This window comes from Gymnogyps californianus, chromosome 7 (assembly GCF_018139145.2).
Source record: "Gymnogyps californianus isolate 813 chromosome 7, ASM1813914v2, whole genome shotgun sequence".
Taxonomy (NCBI): domain Eukaryota; kingdom Metazoa; phylum Chordata; class Aves; order Accipitriformes; family Cathartidae; genus Gymnogyps; species Gymnogyps californianus.
The window spans coordinates 42,741,888-42,763,732 of record NC_059477.1 but is presented as its reverse complement, the minus strand read 5'-3'; the positions used below and the strand labels follow the sequence as shown (position 1 = coordinate 42,763,732).

Genomic DNA, 21,845 nt, shown 5'->3' with positions numbered 1-21,845 from the left:
GAAGAGGAATTGCTTCCTCTGTGCAAGCCACATTGTACCTGATGGAAACGTATCATGCATCCTTAGATCATTCTGCCATTGGAAAGGGAGGCAGAGTTATTCTTGTCTCTTCCTCAATTGCTGTGTAATGCTGCCCCGTGTTACTAGCTTAGCACTTCTTTCCACCTCAAAACCATCAGTACAATGACACATTTCCTATATATGTCAAGTTTACACTGCGGAAAGAGGGAAGATGAAAAATATTCTAATTGGAAAACCATACTGACTCTTCTCACTTGGGCACTCGCTGTTTGCAGGTCACCCACTGCCTGATTAAATGCCTTACCGTAAAGTCGAATGTCTGCCAGAGCGGGAAATGCTGTTGCCAACAGGCGAGGGTAAATTACTGCCTCTGTGCAGGTCCTCAATAGATCGGCTCCAAGGTTTGGACTTGTCCATCGAGTTTTCCACATTGTTCTCCAAACTTTCAAAGTCAAACCTGAAAGGAAATAGAAATTCCAACGCCAGGTTAGACAGAAAAGATGCACATAGCATTTTCCTTTCTGTTCAACATCTGCAGATTTCAGTAGGTCCCAAAAGATTACAAAAAAGAAAGGAAGAAAGCAATGCAGGCTAACTTCCCTTCGGCTGCAATTCGGTGCGAGCTTCAAATGCATACTCCAGCAAATTTGGGCCTTGACAAAGGGAGCAACTGACCACACGAGCGTACAATTTCAGAAGGATCAAACAGCTACGTATTATTCTACTTCAGCGTACAGTAAATACAACATTGGCTGCTTTGCTGATGAATAACCCTGCCTTGAAGGAAAGAGGGGGAATGCTTAAAGCTGTCTCCATTTTATTTCAATAAGTATCTTGTGCAAGTACTAATTCAGTTTCCTCCATCAATATGTGACCGAGTATTTATACTGCCTTGTTGGCCCTCATGAATCTCCCAGCATATGTAATATATTACCATAATCATTACAGATTTTCTTTGATTTCTGACTCATTGCCCATTGTACTGCTCTTTCAAGCAAAAATTGCTTGTTCCCCTTACAGCTTTTGAGGTTATTACTCATGTTTACCACGTTAGAGAGGGGAAAAACCCAGCAACCTAACTTGCGTACATTTGTATAATTTTAGGAAGAAAGTCTTTATACAAACACTTCTTTTTGCTGTGCACCGTTTTTTCCAGTGTTAGTAACATCTTAAAACATATAATTTTCCTTCATTAATTTTACTGCAACCCCACCAAAAATCTCTTTTCTGTGCGACGATATACATACATCTGATGGCATCTTCTCTAAAAATAAAATATCAACTCTACTCAGCTTGAGTTCCTAACTACAACAGTATCTTTAACCTACCGCTTCTTTTCATACACTTTTATACACAAATCTACTGCTACAATATCCTGGATGAAAGCCTGTGGATATACAAAAAATCCTCAGCTGAACATCTATTTCAAATTGTGTGATATAATGACTAATAGAAGCTGATTTTTTCCCAATTTGTTTTAATAGAGTACCTTTAATGATTTATTAAATAAACGACTACATCTGACTCCCAACTAACCAGACGTCAGAATTGAAAAAGCTTGTTTTGTAGTCTTCCCAACTTGCAAAATCACCTTGAAATTCCTACTGTTGTCTTGCAGCAGATCTACTGCACAGGATGCGGACAACTTTGTTTGCCAGGAGCCTTGTGAGAAGCGGCTCATGTGTGGATGTTGCTTTGAACATGGTAGGCAGTATTATAATGCCTTGGGGTTGGGCACTAATTGCAAGCCTATTTCTAACGAAGCCTGCATGCTTCCACACATTTGTTGAATGTTTTTTGCACGGTACCCCTAAGATGGTTACAGGCCAAAGCTAAAAAATATGTCAGTACACTCTTAGAGATAAAGAATCTCAAGGCTTAAACTTAGGCTTTTTTTTTCTCTGCAAAACATTACGATACAATAGTTTTGGACTAACGTTACCATTTTCTCTGCTCTAAGGTACGTGCATAGTACTGTACCAAGCTACTAGCAGGAAGGCTCTGCTACAGGGAAAGCTGAGCATCTGCCCTGGCATTTCCCTCTCTTGCTCTGCAGAGATGGCAGGATTCTTGCTTTGCCTTGCAAGCCCAGAGAGTACCAGGCATGTCTTACTTACGTGACTGCATACTGTGCAAACGACAAGTACTCCACCAGAACATCCAGGCCTTTGTTTTCTTCATTCAGGAACTCCCTGACCCATCTGTTAGAAAAATCATTAGACATCAGAGCATTTCATGGGCTTTGTGCAGTTACTGGAATTCTTGTCAGATAAACTAGAGACAGATCCATTGCAGGAAAGGCAGCACTGCTGAGCAAAATTTTGCTTTCTCACTCAGGAAAAGAGGACTTTTTAAAAATGCACTTTATTATGTAGAGGACTTTAAAACAGTCCTTTAGAGGACTTTACAAATGTACTGAGACGAGCTTTTTTGCAGCACTATGATGGGAAAAACATTCCACCAAAAAAAAAAAAAAGTGTAAAAACGGCTATGCGCACTCTGCATTGCTCAGAAACTAGACGTTTGCTCTTCTAAGTACTGAGCTCCGGAGTTGGCAAGTGCCTTTCCCACCATAGCGGCGTTGCTGCAAGAGGGCCACGGGTGCGCTGGGGAGCTCGGCTGCCGCCCGGCTTCGCTCCCAACCCAGGCCCATCTCCTCTCTGGCACACACTGCTGCGCAAACCACCAAGCAGTGGTTACAGCCGCCTTCTAACACGAGTCGCAGGGACCTGGTTAATTTTTTGTCACATCCTGGTCTCTAGCAGTCTTTAAAAGCATATAGACCAGCAAAAGGGTAATCTGACATCCTGGATGTACATTTAACAGTAATTTTGCCTTCTCTTTTTAAAAGGTGTTAACCTGCTACTGTGAATTTTGGCCCCTGAGAGTTATGCAAAATAATCTGCAATTCAGAAAAGTCTATTATCTTCCAAAGCTTTCAAAAACTCAAAAATGCCAAGTAAAGTTTGAAAATCCATCCATCTGGCAGCAAACCCAGGCAAGCAAGGAGCCTCAGCACAGCCCCAGCTCAGCTCTCCTCCCAACTCCAACTGGGGCAGCCGAAACCCCACCCGGAGTGGGTTAGGTGCCACTGGAACGAGTGGGGACCCAGGGAGGGAACTGGGGCTCCGGGCTCCTCTGCCTCTGGGGCCTCACAGCTATGGTTCCCCTGCTCTCAGCAGAGCGGGAATTCATTACGTCTGAGTTATTCTAGTCTTCAGGCTTTAAACCTTTTGCTGTTTACCTGCTAAAATAAACAACCTGGCATTTTTATAAAACGTATTTTGAAACACATCGTTCAGCCAAGTGAACCAAATAAATAAACATTGGTCTTGTCAGCCTCTTTTATTTAGCTGGTGCACCATCACGGTTCCTTCTGCGCACTCGTGAGCCATCATAAATCTGCAGAGTGTCATGCTTCGGATGGCCTAAGTCTTTGGTGGGGAATCCTTTGTGTTGGAAAACGAGGGAAGACATAGCAGGAGGCAGAGCAGGGGTATGGGAGAAGTTTGTTGGAAATATTTGCGACGGTGCAGCTTGCAGGAGGGTCCCCCACTGCCATGCACGCTGTCCATGCATGCCACGCTGGGGAGCCAGCTCCCAGAGAGAGAGAACGGCTATTCCTCCCACAGTTAAAAACACCCTTGTTTCCTCAAAATAAGAGCAGCATCCTGTAAAATCGATGTAATTGAGCTGGACACCGTGTGTGATCATGAAACAAAACGCTGAAGAAAACTTCCTGGCTGATGTACCAGTGCTGAACCGGCTTCTGGTCCCGAGACCCAAAGCAGAGAGGTGAGACCAGTGGAAACACGGATGGGAACAGCATGTTCAATAAAAAAACTAAGTCTCTGGTGATTCCTTTACTTTTGCTATTTGAGAGGAATTTTCTGCTTTGTGGAAGTAAAATCCTGGTAACGTTACTCACAGCCAGGCTTCATGAACTGCATCGTGTTAAAGCTATAAAACAGCATGGGATTTTTTAATATATATATTTATAGCTGCAATACTATTACTATTCTAGATATAATCATGCTCACTCCAGCTCTGATTGACTTAGGGTGAGCAGAAGTTGACTGCAATCTTTTCGCAGCCTTCACAGAGATGTGGATGAACCCTATCATGAAAGGATTAAAGCTGAATTATTCTCCTGAGATGCCCAGCTATCCCTTAACTGAGCTCTTCAGGCTTTAACGATCAATCAAGTGGTATCACTGCTTGACACGCAAAGAGATATTTTCTCAAAGACATCCATCAGTAGATGTAAAAAAAAAAATCTTAGACCAGAGGTCATAAAAATTCTTACCCAATGTGATTTGTTCTTAAAGAAATTTCCAGTTCTCTGAGTACTTGAGTAGACTCTTGGACTCGTCTTCTGAATTTCTGTAATTGAGTGAGCAGGCAAAAATAACAATTAGACTCATGTGATGCTATTAAAAAAATCAACATCTCACGCAGTGCAGAATGAATAAATAAAACATTAAGGTAAACTGAGAATCCCTCTAAATCCTGAGGAATGCAACAACAATAGTCCAGCAGTCAACAAAAACATACTCAGAAAAACAGCTTCTGTTCCCATGCACATTTTTGAGTTTCCAGGATTAAGAACATTAAAAGCCTGTAGATAAATAAACATTTCTTTACAATACAAGCTTTGTTTTAGTATCAAACTCTCCATTGAGAACTACAGCATTTGGGCTTCATTCTCAGCCTGGTGCCTTAATCTCGCTTTCGCGACTTTACACCCACACCAAAAAACCTGCCATGATTTCTGTATAATTACCAAACCTGTGGACATGAGCCAATAATGAAATACGCATGTGCTGCCATCTGCACGCTTTAATAATTTGTGCATGCTAAATTGTATCTGCAAAATTAGATGCTAGGAAAAGGCCATAAAATGGCAGAAGTAAAACACTGCAGCAGAAAGGAGATGAGGTTTTGTGTCATCTCCATATGGGAGGAGAAAGGCCGACCTGGCAAAACCTCACTGGGACGCAGTGAGAGCCCCACTTCACGGCTCAAAGCAGGCACCGGTCACGGCAGAAGACCTCTAAATGCACACTGACGCGTCTCGAGTCCAGTCAAGCAGCTCCTCTCCATCCTCTGCAAAACCAGCTTACACCAAGGCTACCTTCAGTGTGCAGACAGAGCGAGCCAGCGATGCCTCCTCCTCTCCCAGCTGGAGAAAGACTGTCGTCTTCTCTCCTGCCTGCTGCTCCCTGCCCATGGAAATGTACTAAAACAGCTGGATAAATTACTCTGGAGCAGTTGTTTTGGTAAATTCTCATTTGTGAACAAGGTAAATGAGAGCAGAAGTGGATGGACAACGATAATCATCTTGGAATTGCAGTACTTAACAACCAGCTTGGTCATCACTTATCACACACACAGACTTGATGTGTTTGGAAAGGGCTTATAAGTGTTCAGGACGCAAGCAATGCTGCTGCAAGTAGGACTATGCTCTGAATACTAGGGGGAAAAGGGTTTGTTCTCAGTGCACCACAATAAACCCACAATGAAATCAAGGGGACTACTTGGCAGTTAATAATTCTCATGAGTTTATTTATTGAGGCAAAGATGATGAAAGGATAGGATTTACCTTGCCTTGCTGACCTATGTGAAAATTATCAGCTGCCTTTTTCACCAGGGTTTTATCACATGCTGGTTAGCACCACTGGCTTACCTGAGGTAAGACTAAATCCCAGCTCAGAAAGCCACTGGCAGACTGAAATAGATGTCTCACTGTAAAGTCCTAGTAGACACAAGGCACTATTAATTTTTACTTTGAAACAGCTAGTTGAGATCAGATATACAGTTTCTTTGGACCTCAGTTAATTAGCTCAGAGTACAAAAACACAGTGCCTTCTCTCCCGAGAGAGTTTACACAATATAAATGCAAGCAATATAAAACTTCGCCTCTCTAGAAGTAAAGGTAAAATACTGATGTAGCAAGAGGCAGAGAGGAGACTGGGGTGGGAGGGCATGGCAGAAATAGGCAGCACTTTCCCACATGCCCCACACGGGACCGTCATCCCCCAGCGAGGCCAGGCTGCTCTTTGCAACCACGGCAGAGAGCAATGAACCAGCTCGGTGCTTTGCTGGGCTCTAGGAGCCACCAAACTGCAATTTCTTTAAAAATGTGTAATTTCAACACTTTCATTTTCCTGTTTCAAAATTCAGCTCAGACGAAAAGCAATTGTTTTCCCGGGAAGAGCTATTATGACTCCAATTACAAGCGGAACCACACATTTTGCAGCAGCGTTTGGAGCCACCTTCTCTTGGCCACACTGGGGATCATCAGCAAAAACGCTGACACCACCTCAATTATAGCAATAATCCTGGTAAGATGAGCTCTCCCCACAATATCGCACGTCCGTCCAGAAGCCGATTTGTAAATCTTTCCGCCTCGCAGCCCAAGCTGAGGAAAGGCTGCTGGTGATACAGAATAACGCAACAAAAGAGAGGAACTCAATGGAGTTATTTTTAGGCTCCTTCAGTTTTGTCATTTGTCATGGGACTCTTATAGTGGTATTAGGATAAGAAAGGCTTCAATGTGTGCCCACGGAGTAACCACAGAGCAAAGCCAAACACTAAACGAATTTCAAAAACCCTTCAGGAGAAAAACACAAAGACCCCTGTTCACCATTTTTTTAAAAAAAACCTATAATCAGCTACAGGCAAATTTAAAGGTTTCCTACTAAATGGTTTCCTACTCCTTGTCAGAGCCTCCAACAAGAGAAGCACTGTCAGAAGATATTACTGCAGCCTTGAAGACACGAGCTAGCAACGGCGCGCTGGAAGCACAGGGTACCCAGTGTTTGCCCCTCGCCTTTTGCAGGGACAGAGGTACACCTCTGCTGCGGCTGGAGCCGGCCCCGGCCTGGAAGCCCTGTGTCAGGATACGTATTTTACCACAGGGCACCAACCTCAGCTAATTGTACGGCAACACAAAGCAGCGATTGTTGAGGACAAGGCAGAGCCAGTCAACGGCAGGATCTGCTATGCTCTCGCTGCCTTTTTTTGTTTTGTTTTGTTTTAAAGGCTATTATAACTAGCAACACAGGATATGAGCCGATATCCAAATCGGTTAAATACCAAAGGTCCAGCGACAGTCCTCTAAATGGGATGTAGGTTTACTGTTATTCTAAAATCCTGGAGGCTGTTACTAAGCCCATCAGAACGGTGCAGAAATATCAGAACCAGCCACAAATACATGCCGGTACACAAGCCACATTCAGGGATGCATGATGTTCACATGAAAGGCCAAGTGAAGTGCCTGAGTCTTTCATGAGTGATTACCACACTATTTTGGACAAAATAATATGCGGAAGGAGGGATGAGGCTCTGCCATGTAAATACACCCCAGGTTACGTCTTTACTTCACAACTGTGAAACCTCAGATGAGACTGCAAGCGAGAGGTGAACTGTGCCAGCTGTACTGAACGTCTGTCATGCAAACGCTCAGAGAAAAGGACTCAAAAGTTCAACATCCCCTTCACATGGGTGAGAAAAGTGCCATCTGACAGAGGTTTTATTCACCACCAGCACTGCCCACATGAAAAGTCAGGCCTAGAGTACAGCTCAGTGATAATCTGTCAGACTATTTCTTGAAGCTAAAGTTATTAAAACAAGTTGTTTCATGTGTCAGATGGTCCTTTTCTTTGCAACATCTGTTCTCCTTTCTGAGCTGCGAAAACCGCAGCGTCTTTCCAATGTCTCTTTGCTTCTCTCTGCACTTTGTTACATCTCCGAGACTCTTCTCAGAGACTTTTACGGGGCCTTTTACACAAAGGCAGGAAGGAACCCGGACCCCGGGACCATCCTCGCCGAGGAACGAGTGAGAGGAAACAGGACGCTCCTCACCTTCCTGGTTACAGCCGGGTCCAGATAGCCTTTCAACTTCTGGATGTATGTATGTGGAGGATTCTTCACTTGAAATCTTTCCTGCAAAGGATACAAGAATAAACATCAGCCATTTTATAACATCTTCTATATTTACTTACTATATATATAAAATGGATGCACACACATATATATTTAAACAGTATATATTTATAATATAGTTTTATATGTACACACCTTATATTCATAAGTATATAATCTATGCATATACAATATGCATGCAAATAAAATATATTTACATGTATCTTGATATTCTGAAATTTGATATTTATATAGGACACAAAAATATACGTTACATATTCAATGACAATTTTGAATTTTAGTTGCACATACAAACACACGCATCTGAAATAACAGGGTTTCTGCCAGCCAGGAGTACTGAGAGGAAAGAGAAGCCTTAGAAGAGCGGACATATGTCCATGTTTGACTGAAAGCCATCACTGCAAAAGCCAAGACACCTTTTTTATCACTTGGAACAAGCCTAAAAACACCGCATGGTCTAGTCATGGGAGAATTCTCATCATTTCATTGTTCCAATTCCAGAAAAATGAATGCAAGAGTAGTATGTTAGCAATAAACAGGTAATATTTTAACTCCATGATATTAAATTGGATTGTCTTTGTAAGCGGCCCACCAGCTCCCAGCCCATCCCTTACTGCAGGTTCCCGTTTACAGGGACAGGCACTGGACCGGCGAGGCAGGAGTGCCACACGGGCACAGGCAAAGCCTCCCCGCCACCGGCACAAAGTGATTACACAGTATTTGGGCCATGGTGAGTTCAGCTCGTCCTGGTCTTTATTTCCATTACAAAGCACGCACAAGGCTGGCCACCTCTCCTGGCAGTAACGATGCAGACTTCGTTACCAGCCCTACCCAGCCACCACACAGGAGGGCTTGTTTATTCTACGTAAATACACCCAATCACAGTGGCATCCCGCTTCCTACATCAACACAACGCTTGAGCACCAACACGCTCATCATGCCTTGCGATCCGCTCCCTGCACCATTTTCTACCAGCACCGCTCGCATGGGGAGAGCACTGGTGGTTGAGCCTGTCCCAGCCACCCAGGGCTCCCAGCGATTTGGAGGGTTTTCTTCCGCCCCTGTGTCACACGAGGGCAGAGCGGAGGGATCTCCAGCGTGGTGGGAAGCAAGCCAGCAAGTGCTACCGAGGCCACCGTTACACTTACCAGAGAAATTATGGACCAGACGCCCATCCCCATCCCACTGGGAAAGCCTGGGAACCACCACGTGCCTCTCCTCCCCGCTAAGGCTGGAGTCTTACCAACCTCAGGACATGGAGGAAGGCAGGTTCCTGTGATTGTGGGCTTTACCCGTGTAAAACATCTCACTACCCATGCCTGCTTTCCTGCTTTCTGTCGTACACCAGCAGCGTGCCTGATTTCCCCTCCACATCTCACTCACCTGCTGCTAGTCCAGTGCCAAGAAATTCCGACCTGCCTTCGAGACCCATTTCCCTCTGAAGGTTTCCCAACGCCTAACCTTACAGGGGGACACTTGATCTGCAATCCAGCATCAGCCACATTCAGAACTAAATTAAAGATTTTGATGAGAAATACAAGGTCTGCAAGGTTTGTATTCTGAGAGCAGCTTGATTTTTGCTTGCTTTTTTACCAGTTGCACGGCCAGCTTGAAATTTATCCTACAAAGCTGCTGTGAAACACGAATTGTTCTGCGAGGAGTATGCTGTGTTCAAACCTGTTAAGAGCATTACCAAAAGTTCTGATACTATTTGTATCTTGGAAGAATTTTAAACTATTCTGCCCTTTCCCTTGAGGAAAGATCTCATACCAATTTCCTCCTGAAATTTCACATTTAATAACTGATATCTGAAACCTCCCTTTATTAGGTCAGGATGCAATTTTGACTACATTATCTGAAAGTTATTTCATAATGAATAGGACACTGCTGCCCAGTCACCAGAACGTACTGTCTGAACACCAAAAGTTGTTCCTGTTATTATCTTGCTGCATGCTGTAAAAAAAACTAAGTCATCATGGTCAGCAGGAAAAAATGAACTAAAAAGTCTGCTCTGTGGTCCATCAGCCCTGGGCGAGAGCTCTGTAAGACACAGAGCAGACATTTCTTTCCTCTTTTACAACCAGAATTTTTTTTCCATGCACCTTCACGTGTACAGGCCAAACACAGTCCTGGAATTGGCATTTCCTTTTTATCTAAAAAACAGTTCAGAAAATGCAAAGTTCTTCGTTGCCAGTTCCTCTCTGGCCAAAGTGATGCCAACAGTGTCTGTCCTGCTCCATCCTCCCCCAGCACCATGCCCACCGCCATGGCTTCCTCTCGGCTCTACAGGCACAGACGCTTGCAGCCAGTCTCGTCTCAGCCGGCCCCCACGGGTCAGACAGTCCTTTTCACACCCTTGTAGTTAAATTTGCTGCTAACTGGAACTGCTACCAGTGTGTCGGGAAAGACAGATGCACGAGACAGATGCACGGAGCTACAGACAGGGTTTGGCACGATGTGCCAGGGCTCCATCACACAGCTCCAGCGGCACAAGCAGAAATCATCTGCCACATCCCGAGAGGTGTGCAATGGTAAGCCCTAGCATCCAGCTCTCCGGAAAATGGAAGCAGGAACACCCACAGACCTTGACAGGGGCTTTAAAGGAAGTGGAAAAATTAAAAACAAAAATATAAAAGCACATAAAATAAATCAGTCAAAAGAATAAGATGTCAATATTCAAACTACCCTAACTGCTTGCTTAATTTTTGCACTTTTTACAGGACACTGTTAGGCCAGTTTCTCAGTCAGACTTACAGCCCCCTCAGGATACTGTGGCTTTACAGCGGGCATAAATATAAGTTATTTAGAAGTGATTTCCATCCATTAACCCATTTTAGAACTTCTTCACACTGGCAGACAGACAAAAAAGCACACTTTGCTGTAAATGAGAATCTGGCCCTCTGTAGACTAGTAAAGAGTTAATAGAGGTATCTGGACCTTGGAGACCACCACCATTTCTCATTTTCCCTCAACAGTTTTATATCAGCTCCAGAGACACTATAGCATTTGAATAACCATGTCCTTCTCTACAAAAAACTACGAAGGTAGAAGTGTTTTCACTGTGCCACTTGATAACCATGTCCAAATATTATTCTTTGCATCTGCAAGGGACGGAGCGAAGTGGTGGAGCACCAAGCTGAAGGTCCACTCCTGAAGAACGGTGGGCGACGTGAGAGCGCCAGCAAGCAGCAGGCACGGCAGGAGCCTGCTCCTCCTGACAGCACAGTCCCAGACTAACAAGGCTCCACGTTAGCTCTCCTATTTATTCCTCCCCTTTTTGGGGGGTTCTCTCATGCCAATGTAGCTCGGCTGTGTTTAGTCTAATCCTCCAGAGAAGCTATTTTACCCTTATGGATTTATTTCTCTCACTAACTAATCAGCCATCATCTGCTAAAGTGACAGGAGCTTTTCCTAACTGCCAGTTTTAATATCTCAAGTCTTCAAAATTAAATGCTCAAAGAGACTCAACGAGCACATTTCATAGTCTGCGATGCAGATACTATATGTTTTTGTTTGTTTTCTTAAAACCTAGCTGTAATTATGTATTTATGTAATAATCTCTACAGCGACTTCATTAAAAAAGATGCTGCTCATTACTGTATAGTGGAATTATTTGGGTTGAAGGATTTTAAAGACATTATCCATGAACAGCAGATACCAGCAATGCTCGTCTCTAACAAGTGACCAAGAACCACTTGTGGCAAACATCTACTAGTCCTGGAAACATTTTTATAGCCCCTTAAACTGTTTTTTCTGCTTTCGAAAGCCATGAGGGATTACCCTTTAAAATTGCCCTTTCTGGACTATGATCACTGTCTCGGTTTATTCAGCTTTGACTGGTTTATATTAGAGGCTGATACGTCGCAAGCTGCAAGAACCAGGGCTCGGTGCTGTGCAGCGACGGCAGCCCGAGGCTCCCTGACGCCTCTGGGACACCCTGAACGTCTGCTTGCAGCCATCGCCCTCCCAAAAAAACTGAGGCTCTGCCAGAGCTCACACAGGGTGGGAAGGCCCGGTGCTCGTCGGACCAGCGTGATTGCAGTCTGGTATTTCACTTGCCATGAATGTTGTACGTGACTGTGCAGGTTGGCCAGCCCAGGGTCCTCTCAAGGTCCTTCTGGTCCTTCTTGAGAGCATTTACTTCCCTGTAGAGACAAACACACTTCCCGGCTAACACTGAGGCACTGCTGTTCACACGTAATCCACTTGCCTTCGATACCGTAAATAATGAGTTAAAAATTGTTGCTTTTTCCTGTTTGCTCCTCCTCTCTACTTTTGGCAATCGGCAATTGCTCACTGGCCAAATCTGCTTTCAAAATAAGAACTTATACTGCAAGGGGTTTAACGCTATTTGAACGAGGAGGTTGGGGATTTTTACCACACACGTATAAAGTTTAAAATCCCTATTTGAGTCTCCAAACTTCGCTGAGCAAAAAGCGTAAGCCAGTGGGTGACATCACGACTGGGACATGGTGGCTTCCCCTCCCGGTCGCCCCAGGACTGGGCCATTCAGACACAACAAAGTTAATAAATCCCGATTAAACCTATTTTATCTCCACTACGTGACTCATATAAGCACCAACACTGTCTACAGCCCTGAAAGGAGAAAGGCGCAGACTAGCAATAACTCAACCCTGCCTTTGTCAGCCACCTAGAAAGCAAACTAACTTAATTTCCCAAGGATAAAAGGCTCTTTCTTACTTGAAAAATTGCTGAGGAGTGGTGCTACAAGCCAGAACGACAGACAAGCGCAGAAAAGCACATGCAAAGAGCCACTGGCAGTGGCACCAGACCGGAGAGCAGTGAGATGACCTGGTCCCTAGCACCTCCCTTTAGGGTAATAAATGATGAGAATTCAGGGGAAAAGCTTGGACAGGGAGCACAACAACCACTCCTGTGCTTCTTTTACCAGCAATCTCCAGAATTAGCACTTTCTTTTCTGATGGGTACCAAAAAAAAGGGGGCTGGGGGGGGCTTTACTTCAGCAGCAAAGAGGAACTGCCCGATTTCTGCATTTCCTCTTCCATGTGATCCTACAAAGAACTCGACACATATCTTGTTCACCCAAATCTGGAAAACATATTAATTCCGTAACCAGGAAATTGTGGCTTTTCCAGAGATCTTTTGCTTCCAAAAACATTCAGGACATTTCTGCATTAGTGACATATGTTATTATTATTATTACCCTCGCTAACTTGTTTCACTCTTAGGATTCATATATGTTAGGTAAGCACACAGCGCACCCGACTCGGTACCCAGGCTTGTCAGAAACCCCAGCAGGCAGGCAGTCACTGCTAGGAGTGCATAAAGCACATGGATGGTGAATGCTGGTGAAAGGAGGTGGACAAGCAGGGCTGGAGACCAGCGTCTTCTCACTCCCAAGGCACAAACATGTTGTAAACATGGTGTACATGTCCACCACCCGTCCCCCATCCCACACAGACCTGGAGGGTGGCTCAGCCCTGGCCCCAGCAATCCAGCCAAGCCCACCAGCAGGACAGTATGTCACTTTATATGTCTTATTATGGAATGAAATGACAGCAGCCGTTCATCTCTGCACTAATTAGGGGGCAGAGGGATCTGCTTCCACCACTATTAATTTTCTGCAAAACCACATCACCAGCGCTTCTGTAAGGGACCTGGCCAAGAGGCGTGAGAGCCGCAGATGCTCCCTCCGAGGCCGGAGATGCTGACCCCTGCCCAGCCCCGCGCTGCTGAGCCTTGGATCCCTCGTGCCCCGTGCACGTACCTCCAACTGCTCCATCACTCACTGTCTGATTTCCAGTGAGCCACCTCTCTCAGAGCCAGCAAGTCAGATAAATGAAGCCATGAGCATCTCTACCATCCAAATGCTCGTGAGTTCAATAAAACACTGGACATTCTAGCCTGTACTTTACCCACAACAGGAGAGATTCAATGGTATACAAAGCATTGTTTTTATGCAAAGGCTCTCAAAACACAGCTGTAAATGGCTACTGAAGCATGTGCAAAGATAGGGAAAATGCTTGGTTGAATGCTGTCAAAAAAATCCAGATCTCTGCTGCAAAAGGGTCAACGGCACCATACGGTAACACACAGCATGAGGTGCCACTTTTCAATCACCGTCCCTTCAACACATTTCTGAGGAGACGTTTGGGGCTCACCCGAGATATTTGTGTCAAACAACAAATAGCACAGCATCCCCACGAAACCCTGATCCTCGCTCAGTCCCATCCAGCGGTCACTGCCTGCCCCCTTCTTCATCAGCCATCCACCGAGACCCACAGGCAGCACACAGGAGGGCTGCCTGCACCACTCCACTGCCTGCAGCCTGGACATGGCCCAGTATGCCTTTAAAGTAACTCCCAGCCCGAATCCAAAGGACATGCAGGTATTTGTCAGCACACCCCGGTGCTCTGGACTTTAAAGCAGCAGGCACGGACCACCACGGTCGGTGTGGTCACACTCTCAACCAGTCCATAGTGCACACTCTCACAAAAAAAACCCAAAAATAAAAACAATATCAAGAACCTGCCCCTCCCAGACCTGGTTTATGGAGGGGAAGGCTGGGAAGGCTGCATGCCATTTTCCCTTTGCAGAGCTTGATGAACAGTGGCAGAGGAGGAAGGGGCACAGAAGCAAGCCTGGCTTAAAGGGCGTGCGGGTGTGTGGCACACGCTAGTGTGCACTGACCTCTTACGATATAACAGAGAGCTTAGTGATTAACATTTTTGCCTCATTTAGAGAAGGGATCTAACGGCTACAGTCAATGCCTGTTGAACCTAAGCGTGAATGAACACAAGTCCGAGGGTCCCTCTGTGGTTTCAGATGTTCTCTTTCTCCAGGCTATCTTGAACGCTGTCTATTTTTGACAGCCTAACCTCACACCACCAGATTTCTGTGCTCGGGCTCCCCCTCCACCACGATGCTCCACCAGGCAGTGAGCCCAGGTCACCCTGCCCTCCCAGGGGAACGCCACTCCGGTCTTGGGAGAGCCAGGGTTTCACCCAGAGAGCTGGAGGGCTTGGGGACTGTCACAGCACAACCTTCTCACCTGGGGTCGTGTTTCCAACAGGGCCTGTACCTCCACTTTTTTAGTCACAAATAAGCCCTAAAGCGGAACATGGTGCCCCGCCAACGCAACACATGTGGCCTTGTTTCAGGTGAAATTACCCCTGACACAGGCATGGAGGGGCCCGAGCCCCCTGGAAGCAAAGCTGAGGGATGGCGGAGGACCACCTGCCTGGGAGGTTGCTGGAGAAACCCACCGCCATCCCAGTGAGCTCCACACCGGCCACCAGCCTCCGAAACAGCCGGCAGCTGCCTTCATTTGGAGTTTCATCCGGAAAGGGAGAGAGTTCTACAAATACCTCAGTGAGGATATTTTGGATGTAAACCACACGACTTTCATCTTAGGTCTCTTAATTCGTTATTCCCCACACACACCTCCAGTGTCTCCAAAGGTGAGGACATGGTGATGCCCCTGCCACAATTTGCCATTAGAGGGCAACGAAGAACTTTGTAAGATGTCCCCAACCTCTTCCCTCAAGATCCGTGCCCCCTCTGTAACGCCTCATGGCACACGGCCGGATAAAGAGGCCTACAGTACACCAAAAGGGTGGCTCGCCATGCCAGGAAACGGTATCGTCTTCCCCGTCGGGACCCTTCCCAACGCTCACCCCGCAGACGACCATCGCTCGGCCCTCTCCAGGATGGGCAACAGGTTTACTGGCTTTGCTGCTCTTCTCCTCCTCCTTGTACACCAAGCCAGAGAGGTAGGGAGCAAGATTTCAGGACACCAGCAGCAACGCTTAGATGACTTGCAAGGTTTATAGACAAAGGAACAGAAAATACCACATGGGATGAGTCCTCCACAACCAGCCCAGGAACCCTTACAATGATTCACTACAACATGCACAATCCTACTCACGGCAGATTATTATTATTGTTGTTGTTGTTATTATTATTATTACCATCATCATCATCATGATGAGACTGGTGGCTCTCCACTTCTGTTAATCTCACTTCTGCAAAAGTGAGAGTTCCTTTTGGGGCCCAACTCTCTCCCCTAACATTCTCAAAATATTTCACAGACAAATGGCCAGGGTCTGCTTTACAGACTGTTTGGAAAATATCATTTAAGAGCAACCTCTGGACACTTTTTCCTTTCACACATAGAGTTGAAAACCAGCACAGCAGGGTAAGAGTTAATTTCCTCAAGCTGTTACATTAATTTACATCCTCAGTCCTTCCCTAAGCAAAAACGGGTGAAAATGGTGCAATGGGTGACACGAATAGAAAATAGTGGTCAAAATTTGCATCCACACTAAAAACATACATTCTGTACAAAATCCATTCCTGAAAGTACTTTTAGCCACACACCACAATTATGTGGACAGATATAAATATTTCACACCCCATATGCTGTATTATGGTGCTTTTACAGACACCTGCTTCACGTTGCTCTAATTTACAGAGGCTGGCAAGCACCCACCAGGGATGCCAGGGCAGCCGGGCAGTTGTGACAGATCACAGATACGCAGCCCCTTATTGCATGTCCCCTTGGATGGCCGGACCCTGGAAGGGTGGCACACCGTCCCCTCCCGTCCCCTTCGGGATCCTCACAGTACTGGGCTCCGCAGCGCTGGTTACAACAGTCCTGCACTGCTTCTCTGCCTACCCTCTCCAAGCGATGGGAAGCATCCCGGGGGTGGACTCGGTGTTGTGCAAGGAGCTATTAAGATAGGCGATTACTCCAGATTGCAAATTTCCTTCACTGCGTTTCCATCTGCTCATCCCTCCTATCCTGCTGTAGAGCTCAGGAGTGAATCAGCAGCAGCTGCACGTTGCAAAGGGTGGATCAGCTCTGAGGTGGGAGTTTGCACATCGAGGCTATGATCTAACTGCTTCTGCCTGCCCCGCTGCCAATTCAGTGCAAAGACAGCATGCAGACTCCAGCACAAAGCTCACACTTATACGTCCATGCTCTGAGCGTGCATGCTCTAAGCAAATATCCATGAAACAAATCGCTTACAGTAGATTAAGCAATTTGTTCAGTGTCTCACTAAACTGAAACTTAAAATAGCTCAATGCTTTATATTCTCTGCACAGAAATCTCATGGAAAAAAGCAAGTAACTCTTTATTCAGCTTTACTTTAAGGTAGCTGGATTTTATCAGAGGCTCCACCACTGTAACAGCTAAATAGGAAATGTCCCACAAATCTATTTATTAAAATGTTCCTGACCTCACAGCATGACTGTACCTTCCGCCAAACTCTCATCCTGGTACCACTGTGTTTACATTTCAAGGAAACATCCCACTTTTTCAGTCCTGGATCAATTATTTTCATTAGCAATTACTTCTGAAGTTTATGGCAGAACCTGATTTTGCTGTTGGCTCACAAACGCACGTCCTACCTTTTGCATGCTTCACTTTCTCTAAATGATGCCGTTTCTGTTCATTCGTCACGGCAGAGCCAACCTGTTAATTGTTCTATATTGCTGCCAAGTCTGCATGCCACAGCAGAGCTCATACACAAAAGATGCCTCAGCATATGGTGCTGCTTAATCCGAGGTTGTTGTTCAACCTCTGGAGGCGAAGAGGAGTTCAGGCTGCATCACCATTCGTCTCTCCCTGAAGGCCAACTGCGACAACGGCTCGTGATGTGGAAAGCCAAATACACACTGGATCGAGACCATTCGTTCACGTTACACAGGTCAAGACAGACCAAACTCAAAGCACTCGCTGAGAGGTGGCTGAAGGTCAGTCTCTTCGAGTCTGTGCCACGCAAAATAAGCAGCCTTCACTGCCCAGAGAAAACAGGCACAGCAGTGATGGTAAGATCAGAGGGGAAAGAAATATTGCTCTGTGGCAAAAAAGGGAATTATTATTGCAAGGCTTCTACGAGTTGTTACCAATAATGGAGCATAAGGCCAAAGAAAATGAGTGTTTGAAACTATTCAAATACTTGTTCTCTGCAAGGTCCCTTTCTAAGTCTACGGATATTGCTGATGAAACCCAGTTGGTGCTCTCAACGAGATGTCTGCCAAAAGCCCTCCAGACCTCCCTTACCTGGTCACAGATGAGCTCCCACTTCTTCTCGTTGTCGTACTGCCGCAGCAGCCGGGCTTTGTCGGGCGGCAAGTTCATCGCATTCTGCAGAGAAAGAGAAAGCAAACGTGAGGGACCACAGAGGGCTCAGGCTCCGATGGAGTCAGACACGAGCAAACCGAGACAACGTGGCTGCGGTTGCCTTAATTGTTTTATGTGAATTCCTGTTGACAGGGTTATTCAGAAACATTCCCTCTAAATGTCATCTTTGGCCCCAAAAGTGCCAGCGAATCACAAGGCACTGAAGGGCAGGGCTCAGTGCTGGGCCATGCTGCGACACAGGAGGAGGCGAGCAACTGGAGCTCAGGACCAGCCACCTCTGTCCGGGGGAGAGGACAGGGCTTCCCCATGCTGCCACAGCACAGGAGCCACCTTCCACTCCAGACGGGTCCGTGTGGTACACCACATCCCCTCTTCCCTTCGCCTGCCCCCGCCTGAGCACACTCATAAGGGAAACACATACTCCAGCTGCGGGCTGGGGACTGCAGAAGGCCAGTTCTCTCCAAACAAGATTTTGAAATGCCATTTCATTTTATTTCAACAGCGGGACGCTGTTCAGGTTTTTAAATGTCACTGCATGCAACCTTATCTGGATAATATGGATCCCGGAGGTAGGACTGCTGCTGCCCATCATGACGTTGTGCTACTCGCACACTCAAAGATAACGATCCCGAGACTGTGAATGACAACCTGCAGTACCGAGTCAGAAGGCAGGGGAGAGGCAGCAATTAGATGATGCCTATCATTTGCTGGCTCCTTTGATGTCAGTTGAGATATCTTTCCATGGCCAGCTGTCTGGGGTAGGGCGGCACAGGCTGGCTACTCGCTCCCAAGGCAGTTTTCCTAAGAGCTATGTCTCTAAATGCGCAGCATAACTGTCATGCTTACGCTCCCGGAGAACGAAGAATGCCTCAAGAGCTTCGCAAACACCAGGTCTGGAGAGCCTCCCTATCAGCCCAGCGGCGCGCAGCAAGGTGAAGTGGCTAAATGAAAAACCCGCTAAGCACCTCTTGGTCTCCAGCACCTCTTGGTCTCCAGCTCGCATTCCCAGACCTGCCAAGTTATCCCCAATTAACCCTTCAGGACCACAAGCCTCTGGCGGTCCATCCCGGACTGCTGCTGGGATGGGAGCGAAGTGCCAGGCGGTCCCTGCAGCACCGCACACCAGAGGCCAGTCAGGCCGGTGCTGTACACATCTCCAGCGCCGGCAGGCACTACCCTTCCACATTTAATTTTAAAAAGGCTGCGGGAGGCACAAAAAGAGGCCAGAACCAAAGGCTGTTAAATAATCCCGCAGCAAAGCGGTAATCAATGAACCGGTGTTTAGATACCGTAACACTCTGCTCTAGAAGCACCCATCTTCACAACCTGTGCAATAGGCAGTTTTACAGATTTATTAAAAGCAGGCTGTCCTGGGGATCCTCAGAAACACTCCCGGACCCATACTCTGCTACAGCCGGACTCGCACAGCCTGGGGCCCAGACCTCCTCCATTTCCTCACACAAACCCTGTCCCAGGTAACAAAAGAGGAGGGATGCAGATAGCCCAAGCTGCCACAAACACCAACAAGAGCATCTGTTCTGACCAGCCCAGCCTGCTGATTCCCCAGTCTGCTTACCCTGAGTGGCACACTATAAAATCAATATTTAAGTAAGTCCCCGGACGGGACCGCAGGTGCTAAGGGCAATCCCCATGCTGCTGGGACGGTGAGTATAGCACTGACTGCACCGACGGGCAGCGCAACAACCGGGCGAGCTTTGGGGGATGACGGGCTTTGAAGGAGAGCCAAGAAGTTAACTGGCAGTGGCTGGCCATCCATGGCAAAGCTTTCCAGCACCTTTTCTGGCTTGCTGAGTGCTACATCCCCGTCACAAAGACAAGGCTTTCCCCGCTTGTATTCCAGCACTCGGGTGCAACGCAGGACTACCTTCCCCTACACTTCCCCAAGGCTTTCATGCCTTGGTTGCCTTGCTAACTCACAGGCCAGGCTGACTGTCAGCCTGCTCCCAGCCCAGCTTGGCTCAGCCCAGCTCAGCCCAGCCCAGCCCTGGGGGGAGGCAGGCGCAGCGCCGGGGATGCTCCTGACCCAGCTCCCTCAAAGCTGCAGTTTCAGATTTCCCTCTCCTTGGGTTTACTTGTGCAGCCCGGGCTGGAAACCAGGAGGACTCGGATGTGATCCAGGAGCAGATGTGGCATTCCTGCCCGCAGGCAGTAGCTGCGAGGAGGCAGGGCAGAGGAGCAGAGGCTGCTGCAGCCATCTGCCTTCCCCATGCCCGGAGGAAGCAGCCCCTCCATGAGGCTCGGCACAGGGGTCCCCCTCGCCCAAGGGCATCCCGGCGCGATGCAGCCACCACCTCCCCTTCCACCACTCTGCCGGAGCCTGAAAGCACAGGAGCACAGGCAGGAACAGAGAGAGAGGCTCATGCCCCGAACGCGGTCCTTCCACATCTTTGGTGTGACAGCAAATGTCTCTCCTTACCGGGAATACTGCGGACCCCTGAGGGACCCCTCTGGTGCACTTGTACCTCCTGGTCCATGCACGACCACCGAGGGAGGCAAGGACAGCGTGGGTCTCCAGCCGATCTCACCATCTGCATGTTGCAGACATATTTACTATTGTCCCACAGGACCTTATCTCCCTCCATCATGGCTGACAAGTGTCACCCGCTCCTGGGGATCCCCTCCACCACCCTGCTGCTGTGATGACTGCTCTTCCTAAAGCTTGTTTTCCATCAGATAACAAATACTCTTCCTTTTGCTCATCTGTGCTGTCATGTTGACAGTATTTATAGGCTGTGATCATATCTGCGCTTGATTCTCCTCTCAGTCTTTCACCATGTACCTTATCAGTTCTACTTATCATTTTAATGCACTTCTTGGTATTTTTCCTGGGGCTTCTTCAAGCACCATTCCTTACCTCTGAGGATGCAAACATATTTCATAGCTATGCTAAATCTCAGCTGTAGGAAAAGCTTCACTGTTTACCTGCAAAACAGCCCTTGTCAAACTCTGATCTTATAGCTAATCAGTTTAGCCAACCAGGCTGGTGCTTGGACAAGAAACCTGCCTGGAAACCTTTGCAGAATTCAGCCATGGCAAGAGTTCAGCATGGATGAAAGCCTGAAACAGGGAAAACAAGATGCAGGCAGCAGGTTCCAGTGATCTCATTTCAAAATGAATTAAATCTGATCTCATTCTGAAATGTGAACTCCTTCGCTCCGCGTCTTTTTGCTGTACACAACCATTTCATGTATTTCAACATATACTGCAACTCACTTCAGATACCCCTGCCCTGGTCTGACAGGTGAAATTATTTATGAACACATCATGTGCAACCAGGTTCAAATCCCTGCGTGTAAGCAGTGGATGATTTGCACCTACTCACTTCTCAGTAAGAGATTTAAAGCACTTTTGAAACCTGCTTGTGCACAAGTCCATTACCATGCTATAAACAGGACACTTTGCTGAGGCGGGTCAACCCCAGCAGCCCCTCTAGCCCCTTCCTTCGTCTCTTCTGGAGGCAACTGGGAAGGAAACTACTACTTCTGTTGTCTGCTGCCCCTCTGGCCTCATCACTCACGCGGGAAGGAGGGAATGCACTTGGACCAGGGCTTTTCACGCTGGCAGAGTCAGTTTGACATTAACTTTTATGTTTTATACATAAATCAGTTTGAATGGCTTTCTTGGCAACTGGATCAAATTGCACTCATTTACTGGAAACTAATCGCAAGACGTTCTCCCTCACAACCTGAAGCTCTCTGCTTGTCGTGCAGGTTTATTCCCTTCT

The 21,845-nt window shown here is 46.9% G+C and overlaps 1 protein-coding gene across 5 annotated transcripts in view; it reads right to left on the bottom strand.

The window, feature by feature from the left end:
- The window catches only part of FMNL2 (formin like 2), a 152,213-nt gene that overhangs the window by 52,865 nt on the left and 77,503 nt on the right, over positions 1-21,845 (bottom strand). For all 5 annotated transcript variants that reach the window (XM_050900222.1, XM_050900226.1, XM_050900223.1 and 2 more), the window contains exons 2-6: positions 18,020-18,103; positions 7,888-7,968; positions 4,328-4,404; positions 2,139-2,222; positions 326-478 (exon numbers count right to left, since the gene is read on the bottom strand). In XM_050900222.1, the coding sequence (XP_050756179.1) occupies positions 326-478; positions 2,139-2,222; positions 4,328-4,404; positions 7,888-7,968; positions 18,020-18,103 (479 nt within the window). The remainder of the gene's footprint in view (positions 1-325; positions 479-2,138; positions 2,223-4,327; positions 4,405-7,887; positions 7,969-18,019; positions 18,104-21,845) is intronic.